At 42.6% G+C, this 12024-nt stretch overlaps 1 protein-coding gene across 1 annotated transcript; it reads right to left on the reverse strand.

Annotated features, from left to right (window-relative positions):
- Positions 1-1936: 1936 nt before the first annotated feature.
- On the reverse strand, positions 1937-2875 carry LOC102819381 (olfactory receptor 13J1-like). The gene has a single exon (XM_006863178.1). The coding sequence runs from the start codon at positions 2873-2875 to the stop codon at positions 1937-1939; it is 939 nt and encodes a 312-aa protein (XP_006863240.1).
- Between the last annotated feature and the right edge of the window lie 9149 nt (positions 2876-12024).

Consider the following 12024-nt stretch of genomic DNA (forward strand, 5'->3'; position numbering starts at 1 on the left):
CCCCCTGGCTGTCCTCAAATTGTCCCTCTCCCTCCCTGAGTCCCATGTCCCCAGTCACTCCATCTGTCCATGTCATCATCTCTGTCTCCATGCCTGGTTTCACTACCTCTATGGTTAGGTTCATGCTCTCTCCTCTTTTCACTTGATGGTCCCAGGGACCTCCGCCCCTGGGCTACAAAATCAATCACTCCCCTCCTTTAAGACCAATGACTTCTTCACTGTAAATACCTTTTTTAAACCACATAAAAGATGACTGCACACATGGACCTTATCAGATGGAATGCAAAGAAATCAAATTGTATACATCTGTGAGAAGAAACAGCAGACAAGCTCCAAAACAAGGCCAGGGGCTTGTTTTTATCTGTGGAACAGACCATTAATTGCTTATATGCAAGTTCAGACTGAAGCTGAAGAAAATTTAAGCAAGTCCATGATATACAAAATATGATCGTGAACATATCCCACTTGAGTTTAGAGACCATCTGAAGAACAGATTTGGTGCATTAGACACTAATGACCAAGGACCAGAAAAACTGCTATGACATCATTAATACCATATGTGAAGAAAGCAAAAGATCATTAAAAGGCTGGAAAGGAAAAAAAAAGATCAAAATGCATACCAGCAGAGACTCTGAAACTTGCTTTCCAGTGTAGAGATGCTAAAGCAAATGAAAGAAATGAGGAAGTAAATGATCTCAACAGAAATTTTCAGAGGGTAGATTTGAGAAAACAAAGTCAAGTATTGTAATGAACTGTGCAAAGACCTGGAATTAGAAAACAAATAAGAGAACACACTCAGCATTTTTTCAAGCTGAAATAACTGAAGAAAAATTTCAAGTCTCAACTTGAAAAAGTGAAGGCTGGCAGGAAAGTGAGCAGCAGGAGAGGCAGTTATGGCAGGATCCCTGGGAGTGAGGGGAACAAGGGCGCAGCATGTCTCACTAAAGCAAGTGAGGCCTGGTGCAATGGAAGCAGCTGCTGCCACAAAGAGGGCATGAAGATGCTTGAGATGATTAGTATCCCATGGTCAGGACAACTCTGGGAATCGTAGACTCTGACCTCATCACTCCCAGTGGGCCTAGCTGTGCCTACATCTGGGAAATCTACCCCAGTTCTACTCATATTAGGGTAGGACTCCAGTCTCTACCATTAGCACCGGTACATTAATGTGTTCATATGTTTACTGAAGAAATGTGCACAGGGTCTGGATTTGTATAGGGCTGCAGCTTGGAACAGAGGGGACTCTGACACTCTGCTCTGGGAGAACATAAGGCAGGAGGAGCACAGTGAGAGGAGGAAAGTGGAGTGACTTAGGCGGCCTGCTGTAGGTGGTGTTTGAGTTGGCCCTTAAAATGTTAGACAATACTTCTGTCTGTGTAGTTGTGTGGTAGGAGGAAGTTGCCTTGTGGGAAGAGCCCAGGTAACGCACAGTGCCAGGCATTGCAGGAGTACAAATGCACACATTTGGTTCATGGTGTGGTGCAAAGAAGGAGGCTGTGCACAGAAAGCTGAAAATTTGGGTCGGTAGGGAAAGCTGGTTGGGCCCTGAGTGGCTAACTGAGTAGTTTCTTTATACTTTATCCTGGAACAGTGGGAGTCACTTACGGTTGCATTAAGAGTGTGATGCAATGGTTTGTGCTTTTGAAACAAATCTCTCTGGAAGACTGATTAGAAACTTTGAGGTCAGCCAAGAGACTAGTGTGAAGGTCCAGGGAACAATGATGAAAACTGCCCTAGGGAGTTTTTAGGGGCAGAGGGCCCATTTAGGAGCAATTTATGTTGTAGGGTCAGTGGAACATGGTGTTACCATCAGGGGACTTTCAAGAGTGGAGACACTAGACACATGACCTTGCTTCACATCCTGGCCTCACTGAAGGTAGATGATGGCCTTACCTAGCAACCAGAGACCCTTGTTGATGCTGAGCCTTGTCGTTCCTCACTTGGAGGTCCAGATCCTACTCCACACCTTCTTGGCAGCCTCTTTCACTTCCTTGTTCCTCAGGCTGTAGATGACAGGGTTCAGCATGGGTGTGATCACAGGATAAAGAACGGTGAAGACCTTATGATAGATGTGGGTCTCCGTGCTCTTGGGTTTCATGTACACATAGATGAAAGCACCATAGAAGAGTACCACCACAGTCAGGTGTGCTGAACAGGTGGACAAGGCTTTGCGGCGCCCTGCAGCTGAGGGTATCCTCAGAATGGAGACTAGGATAAGAGTGTAGGAGAGGCAGATGAGTGTCAGGGGCATGGGCAACATCAGGATGCTATCAACTATCAAGAAAGCCTCAATGACTGATGTGTCTCCACATGTTAACTTCAGCACTGCCAGGATCTCGCAAGCAAAGTAGTTGATCACATGGTGGCCACAGAAGGGCAGCCTCATAGTAATGACAGTCTCAGTGAGTGATATGAGGAACGAGAAGCCCCAGACAGCCCCCACCAGCCACAGACAGAGCTGGCGGTTCATGAGTACAGGATACTGGAGTGGCCAACAAATGGCCAGGTAGCGATCACAGGCCATGAAGACAAGCAGCAGGCACTCTGTGGAGCCCATGGACAAGCCCACACACATCTGGACAGCACAGCCAATGAAGGAGATGGTCTTCTGGGTCGACAGGAAGTGGACCAGCATCAAGGGTGTAAATGAGGATGTGTAACAGATGTCCAGGATGGAGAGGTTGCTCAGGAAGAAGTACATGGGCGTGTGCAGGTGGACGTCCAGCACACTCACTACCACGATGGCTGTGTTCCCCAACAGCGTCACCAGGTACATAGCTGAGCAAAACAGAAAGAGCAGGCGCTCTAGGACAGGGTAGGCAGAAAATCCTTTCAGAAAGAACACACACACTTCTGTCATATTGAGGGTCTCCATGCTACATGGTTTGGAGAGACAGACTGGGGAGAGGGAACGAAGATTCAGACTCGTGGGAAGTGCCAGAACCTCTGGGAGGAGGTGACTACTAGGTCCTTTTCCAGGTCTGTGACTTTATTCAATCTCCGTACCCTCTGTGGAATCCTGCTTATTCATCTGAAAAAGAAGCAGGATTGATTTCAATTGGTTTATCTCTAAGAGCGTGTCATTGTGGAATGTTAGTAGACAATCTGAGAAATAAATTTGATTATACACTGGATTAATCTTTAGTAACTAAAGCTCTCTACTGTAAGTCCTCCCAGAGCCTTAAATATGCACATGGACTGTCTAAAAGGAGCATACAGTATGTTGTGTTCTCCAAGTCTATTTGACCATGGACCCTCCTTTCACAGAGCACCATTATCCTTTTTCAGATCAATGTTCTAAGCGCACAGTTAGGGAAACAATGGGCTGGAATAGAGCGCCTCATATTTTAGCTGCCATAGAATCACTTGGAGAGTTTGTTAAAACCTCATTTGCTGGACTCCACCACAGCCTTTCTGACTTAGTAGGTCTGGATGATGCTGATATGTTGGGAGTGACTGAGTTGAAGATCTCTGACTTAGAGGTTGTTTTACTGAAGGATTGCAACTGGACAGCTGTGGTCCAGAAACACAGGCTGCACCCAAGTCTGGCTGCCGCTTGGGTTTTTGTAAAGCTGACCCTAGGAACAAGGAACTTGCAACGTCTCTCCTTGTACACAGCCATGACCCTTAGCTCAGTCTGCACAAACATTTAGCTGTATCTAATTTATGTTCCAGCTAGCTACCACAAGTTACATTGTTCTGAGAGTTCCATTTACTGCATGCACAAACAATGCAAGGTGTTGTTTGTGCTCTTTACCCTGTCCCAAGCACCTCCCCTTGAGATGTGTATAAAATAAACTAGCTGCATCTATTCTGGGTTGGTAGTATCTCCATCAGAGTGCTGCATCCCACCTGGTACCAACTTTCATTTAACTTGTATGTGTCTTGTGGCTTCCTTTTCCTTCTAATCTCCCATCATCCCCACTTAGATTAATCTCTCCGCACTGGATGCAGAGAAAATCCGGTCTCAGCACTGATATTACTACTCTTACTCAGTGGTCCTCAAAGTGACCTACCTGGAGGTACCTGATATGTGGAGGGTCTTCGTGTCTTTAAGGAACCCTCTGAGCCATTGCTTATAACATTCCCACTGTCAGGAATGCACTTCTTTTTCCTCTGCCTACAGAAATCTGACTTGTCTCCTCTGATCTCCATATTCAAAGCCTGCATTGTGAGTTGTGTTGGAACTGGGTGTCCCTGAGCCCATCAGCTGACTCATAACTTGTCCTGCCCCAGGACCTGCCCCACACTCACAGTGTGTGCACTTAACCTTAAGAATCGCCCTTCTTCACTGCCTATCTTTCTGTTTTCTCTGGCCTAAAGCTAGCCCTGCTGTGCCTCCAGAACTTCTAGGGCATCTGTCTGGAAAACACTCTTGAGTGGTTAACCTGCTGAGTCTCTCATTGTGCAGATGGTAAACTAAGTTGATACAGTGGGTCTCTGGCCAGGTGATTTTAGAATTTAGTTCTCCTGGCAGCAGGACATGCACACAGTGCTCAAGGTAAAGGTGTACTTTGTCCAAGTCTCCAAACATTGCCCTAACAGGATGTACATCTTTCTTTCATGTCCTCCCCACAATCCTCTTACTAGCTAAGGAGAATGATTCAACCTCTTCCTTGTGTTTGGGGCCACTTGGTATAGTGGTAGATTATTCCATGGGCACATTGCCAGATCCTGGGCCTGGGCTGAGTGACTCCCTTATTGAGAACGTTTCCTCCCTTTATTCCTCACTCATTTATTTCAGAAGCAAAATGTTAGTAGGTTGTGCTAGGCATCAGGGGAACAGATGAGGCTGGTGTGCCCAAAGGTTTCTGCATCAAACCTGTCTTGTGAAGTTGTCTCCTCCACTCTTCCATGCCTAGACACAACCTGCTTTTGCTTGCATGTCTCTGGTGACAGGAGGTTCATTTCTGCTTAACACTTCTTTTGCTCTTAGCCACATGCATGGTTACAAAATCCTTCCTAATAGAGTTTCCCTGACTTTTCTACCCACTGTCAGGGTAATTGTTGCCTTAGTAACTTCTTTCTGGAACACAGTGCCCCTGTCCTATGAACTGATGTGGTCCTACCACAGAGAATTCAGGGCCACTTCTGCTGCAAAGAGAACTGTGAACTCACTCTAGGGTCTTAGTCTAGGATCATCACTGGGTGGACATATGTTAACTACCAGTTCCCTGTATATATGCTACATGAAAGATTCATGAGTCTCTATGGATGGTCATTAACCTGAGTGTCTGTCCAAAGGGGATGGATATATCCCTCTTACTCTCTCTTACACTGGCACACACACACATGTGGCACTGAAAACCACTAGTACAGATCCTTAGAACCACGACCATAGTTCAACAGACCTGGCAGGAGTCCTTCTTCTTGGCAGAAGCCCTACAGAGACCATGGCCAGATAAGGACCTTGGAGGTATCACTAGAGAAGGAGTAACCCTAAAGGCAGGGAGCAAATGGCCCAGGTTGAGCAGCAGGATGAGGGAGCCTCTGAGCAAGGTCAAGATCAAAAGACCAATTTGCTTCCCAACCTGAGTGCCTATTTTGTCTTCCTTCACTTAGCTGAGGATGAGGTCAGGGGATGGTGGGGTCAGGGAGAAATGTACCAGGATGCTATGGAATGCTGGTCCCCAAAGCAGAGCCTGGATGTTTTGTTTGAAGGAGATCTTAAAGGTCTTTTCTGCCTTCACTTCCACCTAAACTCAAGTTCATATGCCACCTTCCCTGGGCAATAGCCCTAGGGAGGTATCTTCCATTATCCTGTCTGATCACCTGAGTCTTCTCTCCTATGGTCCTGTGTTTGTACCACTGGGATGACACTCATGTCCCCTCTTATTCCCTGCTCGTGCTCTAGTGCTGACAATTTGAAAGAATTTCCTTTTCTTCTCCTCCTGTCCCAGGTCCTGAAAGCCACATTGAACCCCAAGGCTGGCCATAGCCATTTTCTCCCTCTGTTTTGCTTCTGCTCTTGTGGCTAAGGCAACCTTAGAGTGAGCATCTGGCTGCCAAGCCTAGCATCTGCCCAACTTAGATGATAGCTTGTTAGAGACAACAGGGGTCTTAGAGAGCAACTAGACTACTCCTTGTTAAATATGGGGAAGCTGAGGCCCAGAAAGCAAACACCTAAGTCCAAGACACTTGCATTCCCAGGCTTCCTGACTGCCAGCCCAACCTCCTTCCTCTGCCCCACACCACTTCTCACTCACCTTCTTGGATCCTTGCTCCTGACTGCATGGAGGGTGTTTCAGAGGGTTCAAGACCAGTGACTTTCTTCTCTAGCTAGAGCTAAGGGAACATAGGTCTGAGCTTCTACATAAGGAATCGTAGTGGGCAGGACATTGGGTTTCTGGTGACCCAGCTTTCCAATGGGAAATGTGCCTAGACTTTCCTAGAATTCATCAAATGTTTGAGGAAATTTGATAGAACTCAGTGGAGTTGTTAGAATTTGGTAGAATTATACAAAGTACTTAGAACTCACTCTGAAGTATATCGGATTTGGTTGAGTCTGGCAATCCTGGTGGGCTCAAAGCTGGACAGAGTGTCCAATCTTTTACTGTGGGCAGCCAGGATGCACTGAGCTCGGCAGTTCCCACTCTATGCTGGCTGACAGCCTCTGGGGTAGTAGTTTGTCAGAGGGAGGAGGCACCTTTCAAAGCTTCCTGTGCACCAAGGGACCGTGCATCTCCCAAGGTAATTTAGTGGAAGTAGAGATGTACTGATTTTAGGAAGTTTGGGTGCCTTGTGGATGATGTCCCAAAGATCCAATTACTGTTGTTATAGAACTCATAATTGTTGTGGAAAGGTTAGAGAAATTGCCTCAGGGAGAGCGCTGTACCCACACAGTCCCTAACCAATGATGGCCCAAGAATGTTTATGTAATGAATAAATGCATGAAAAATTAAATACGACCACAAATAATTTCAATTTATAAGTTTAAAAATAAATGAATGTCTGAGTGAACAAATGATAGGCAGAGTTGGATAGTTAGAGGCTGACTCAACTCTCACATGAATCTTGGAAGTTCTGTATCTATATTACTCCCTCATTTTGCCCTGAATTTGACTTCAATGTAAATTAATAACCTTACTTCCCTAGTTACAGTCTTGTAGTATTTTTTTTCTTTAAACTTTAAGTATTTCCACATCTGAATTCTCAGTGGTGTTTTCTGCTGTTATTGGTTCTCAGTCCAAATAACACCCTTTAGTATTTTTTGTAATGTTGGTCTGGTTATTACAAATTCCTTTAAATTCTATTTATCTGTAAGTGTCCTAATCGTGTTACCATATTTGAGAGACAGCTTTGCTGGATATATGATTCTTGGGTGACAATTTTATTCTTTCAGAGTTTCGTATGTGTCATGCCATTGCCTTCTTGTCTATATGGCTTTCTGAAGAGAACTCAGAGGTTAATTTAGTTGGTTCTTCTTCAGAGGTAATTTTTCATTTTTCCAAAGCTGTTCTTAGGATTCTTTCCTTGTCTTTGGTTTTAGAGAGTTTGATTATGCTATGTCTTGGTGATTTTCTTTTGGTGTTTATCCTTTCTGGGGTTCATTCAACTTCTTGTATTCTTATCTTCTCGTCTTTCATGATGTTGGAGAATTTCTCCCAACAAGTCTTTGGCAGTTTCTTCTGTGCTTTTTATTATCTCTTCTTGTTCTGGAATTCTGTTCACCTGCAAGTTATTCCCCCTTTTGGTGTACTACATAACTCTTAGACTTTCTTTGGATTTTTCATTATTTTTTCTGATAGTTCTTCTAGCATAGTAATATTGAGATATTTGTCTTCAAACTCACTAATTTGTGTTTCCATTGCTTTGAGTCTACTCCTTTGTGCTTTTCATGTATTGTTCATTTCTGAAATCTTAGTATTAACCTTCTGGATTTCTAATTGCAGGTTTTGTGTTGTTTCGAAATTTGCATCTACTTTGTCTGTTTGCTCTTGGATTCTTTTTGTGTGTCTGTTTTCCTGAATTCTTCTAAAGTTTTTTTTTTTTTTTCTTGTCTTTTCTTTTTCTGTTTTTTCCTTTCTTTCCTTGATCTTTTTGCCAGTGCTTTGAAGGTACCCAAATATCATTCTTTTCCAGTTATCCTAATTATCTTTCTTTCGTCAGAAATATTTCCTGACTCTGCATCTTGATCATTTGTTTGAGCCATTCTCTCTTGTTTCTAAACTTGTCTGTTGTTTCCAGAACCTTGTGATGTTGTCATTTTGGTATTCAATGTATGATTATATGTTGATGCATTCTTAAGCTCTCACTAAGTGTCTCTTGTGGATGTAATTAGAATAACAGAAGTATGTGCACACTTTGTTGATGCATCTCATTTTAGGGTGGGTTTGGCTGGTGCTGACTGCTATCTATCACTGATCATGTGTTATAGGAGCTGGTATTGACTCTTGCCCAGTGTGTGGAACAGAAGAGGATATAGTTTGGGCTGTGCTGAATGGACACAATTGCTTTCTGGTTGAGGTTGAGTGTGGAAGGGGAGAAACCCTCCCCCCCCACACACACAAGAAAACAAAACAAGGTAAACAATCAAACAATAATGAAAATAGAAAATAATAAAGGAGAAAAAGAAATAAAAACATGCAGCAAGCAGAAAAATGAATATAACAACTAGTGAGAGAAAAGAGACACAGCAAAATAGAGCTATAGAAGAGAAAGATAAGAGAGAAAATAAAAAGAAGAAATAAAAAATCACTTGGAAAAATGAGGGAGGGATAATGAAAAGAGAAAGAGAGAAGAGAGTAGTAAAGAAAAGTCAAAATTATAAAACAGAGTAAGAGTGAAAATGAGAAGCAGAAGAAAAGATGGAAAAACAAAGGCAGACCTAAATGATAAAATTCAAGGGAATGGAAAGAGAAAAAGGATAAGAAAGAATAAACGAACAGAGACAATGAAAGGGAAAAAATCCCACAAAACTTAAACCAATAACAACAACAACAAAAACCAGTGTGCTGTTGGACACGGCGGGGAGAGAACTCTTGAGGGGGGCTCCTATTAGCTAAGGATCTGGAGAAGTGGGTGAGAAAAGAATGTCACAGTGGAGTTCCTGGCCTTAGATGAAGTTCCTATAGGCCTTGGTGTTATCTATAATCAGGGCACTCAATCCTCTCATCAAGCACTTAGTCCACTTTTCTAAACTTTCCTATTTAGTTCAGGGTTCCAGGATTTTCATCTGTGTCTGTTTCATTTGGTTTCTCCATTTTTTTTTGTAGAGGATTTGTGTAGTGCATGTGCCGAGTCTGCCATCTTGCCAGAAGTTCCTCTCTTTTTATCTCTTGTAAGATAAAAGTTGCTGTATACTATTATTCAAGGAAATCTCCCTTACATTGGATCAGGATCATGATAGGATCAAGGTGGTGTGTATAGGGGTGCTATGACTTGGAATGGACTCCACAGCCCTTAACAACAAATCCTACTCTTAATCCTCGTAATGGTTTATCTCATCAAATCACAACTTGAGGAATCACATAACTGCCAAACCACTGAGAATCACAACCAAGCAAGATTACATATATTTAAGGGGGACACATTTCAGTCTATGACAAATGAAAACCTAATGAAGAACAGTGAAACAGAGTCAGAAATATAAGAATATTGAACATTGTAACATGATGATTGTTGTTATGTGCCATCGAGTCAGTTCCGACCCATAGCGACCCTGTATAGGGTTTCCGAGGGTGTAAATCTTTACGGGAGTAGGAGAATATTGTTAGACATAGTGCCAGAAGATGAGCCGCCAAGGTTGACTGGCACTCAAAATAAGATTGAGGAAGAGCTGCCTCATCAAAGAAAAGGTGATCTTGATGACATGAGTTGAGTAAAGCTTTCATTTTTATTGATGAGCAAAACTCAAAATGAGGAAAAACAGTTGTAATCATTTGTTGTTATTGTTGTGTGCCATCGAGTCAGTGCCAACTCATAGCAACCTTATGCACAGCAGAATGAAACACTGCCTGATTCTGGGCCAACCTCACAGTTGTTGCCACACTTGAGCCCATTGATGCTGAAACTTGGCCAATCCTTCTCACTGGGGGTCTTCCTCTTTTTCTCTGACCCTCCACCTTACCAAACATGGTATCCTTCTCCAGTGACTGGTCCTTCCTGACAATATGTCTGAAGTATGAGAGATGAAATTTGGCCATCCTGGCTTCCAAGGAACACTCTGGTTGCATTTCTTCCAAGATAGATCTGTTGGTTCTATGGGCAGCCCATGGCACTTTCAACATTCCCCAGCACCATAGCTCAAAAGCATCAGTTTTTCTATGGTCTTCCTTACTCACTGTCCAGATTTCGCATGCATATGAGGCTATTGAAAATACCATGGCTTGGGTTAGGTGCACCTTAATCCTTAGGCTGACATCTTTGCCTTTCAACACTCTAAAAAGGTCTTGTGCAGCAGATTTACCTAATGCAATGCATCATTTAATTTCTTGATTGCTGCTTCCACGAGTGTCCAAAAAGAATGAAGTCCTTGACACCTTCAGTCTTTTCTCTGTTGATAACAATGTTGTCTATTGGTCCAGTGGTGAGGATTTTTGTTTTCTTGAAATTGAGATGTAATCCATACCGAAGGCTGTGCTCTTTGATCTTCATCAGTAAATATTTTAAGTCCTCTTGACTTTCACCAAGCAAGGTTGTATCATCTGCATATTGCAGGTTGTTAATGAGTCTTCCTCCAATCCTGATGCCACATTTTTCTTCATAGAACCCAGCTTCTCGGATTATTTGCACAGCATACAGGTTAAAAAAGTATGGTGAAAGAATACAACCCTGTCATACACCTTTCTTAATTTTAAATCATCCAGTGTTCCCATGGTCTGTTCGAACAACTGCTTATCGGTCCATGTACAGGTTACTCATGAGCACAATTAAGTGTTCTGGAATATTCATACTTCACAATATCATCTATAGCATGTCATGATCTGCACAATCAAAAGCCTTTGCATAGTCAATAAAGTACAAGTAAACATCTTTCTGATATTCTCTGTTTTCAGCCAAGATCCATTGGACATCAGCAATGATATCCCTCCTTCCACAGCCTCTTCTGGATCTGGCTTGAACCTCTGGAAGTTCTCTGTCAATGTATGCTTGCAGCAGTTTCTGTATTACCTTTAGTAAGACTTTACTCTCATGGGATATCAAAGAGATTGTTCAATGATTTCCGCATTCCGTTGGGTCACGTCTCTTTGGAATGGGCACAAATATGGATCTTTCCCAATAAGTTAGCCAGATAGTTGTCTTACAAATTTCTTGGCAGAGATGAGTGAGTGCCTCCTGTGCCACCTCACTTTCTTGAAAGATTTCAATGTTTATTCCATCAATTCCTGGTACCTTGTTCTTTACCAATTCCTTCAATGCACCTTGGATTTCTTCCTTCAGTATCATTGGCTCTTGATCATATGCTACCTCTTGAAATGGTTGAATATCAATCATTTCCTTTTGGTACAGTCACTCTATGCATTTCTTCCATCTTCTCTTGATATTTTCTGCATCATTCAATAACTTGCCCAGAGAATCTTTCAATAATGAAAGTCGAGGCTTGAATTTTTTCTTCAGCTCCCTCAGCTTGAGAAATGCTGAGCATGTTCTTCCTTTTTGGTTTTCTGACTCCAGATCGTTGCACAGTTTGTTGTAATATTTATCTTCTCAAGCTAACTACGAGGAGGATGAGTTAATTCCGTTATTTTTCAAATTTAAACTCCAATCACTAAGTCATTGTTGATGAAATTGAAGAATTCTACCAACTTCTTCAGTTTTAAATTCATGAAACATGCAATTGATATAGATTGATAATTACTGGTGATTGGGAAACAAAGAGGAAGAATTGGTAGTTGTAAAATATAGCCTTGGTGATAGAAATGATGCTGGAGATCGCATGATAGAACTTTGCAAGACCAATGACTTCTTCCCTGCAAGTATCTTTTTTAAACCACATAAAAGACAACTACTATTGCATTGGGGAAATCTGCTGCACAGGAGCTTTTTAAAGTATTGAAGAGCTGAGATGTCAGCTTGAGGACT

The sequence above is a fragment of the Chrysochloris asiatica genome, unplaced genomic scaffold (genome assembly GCF_000296735.1).
Source record: "Chrysochloris asiatica unplaced genomic scaffold, ChrAsi1.0 scaffold00053, whole genome shotgun sequence".
NCBI classification, from domain to species: Eukaryota; Metazoa; Chordata; class Mammalia; order Afrosoricida; family Chrysochloridae; genus Chrysochloris; species Chrysochloris asiatica.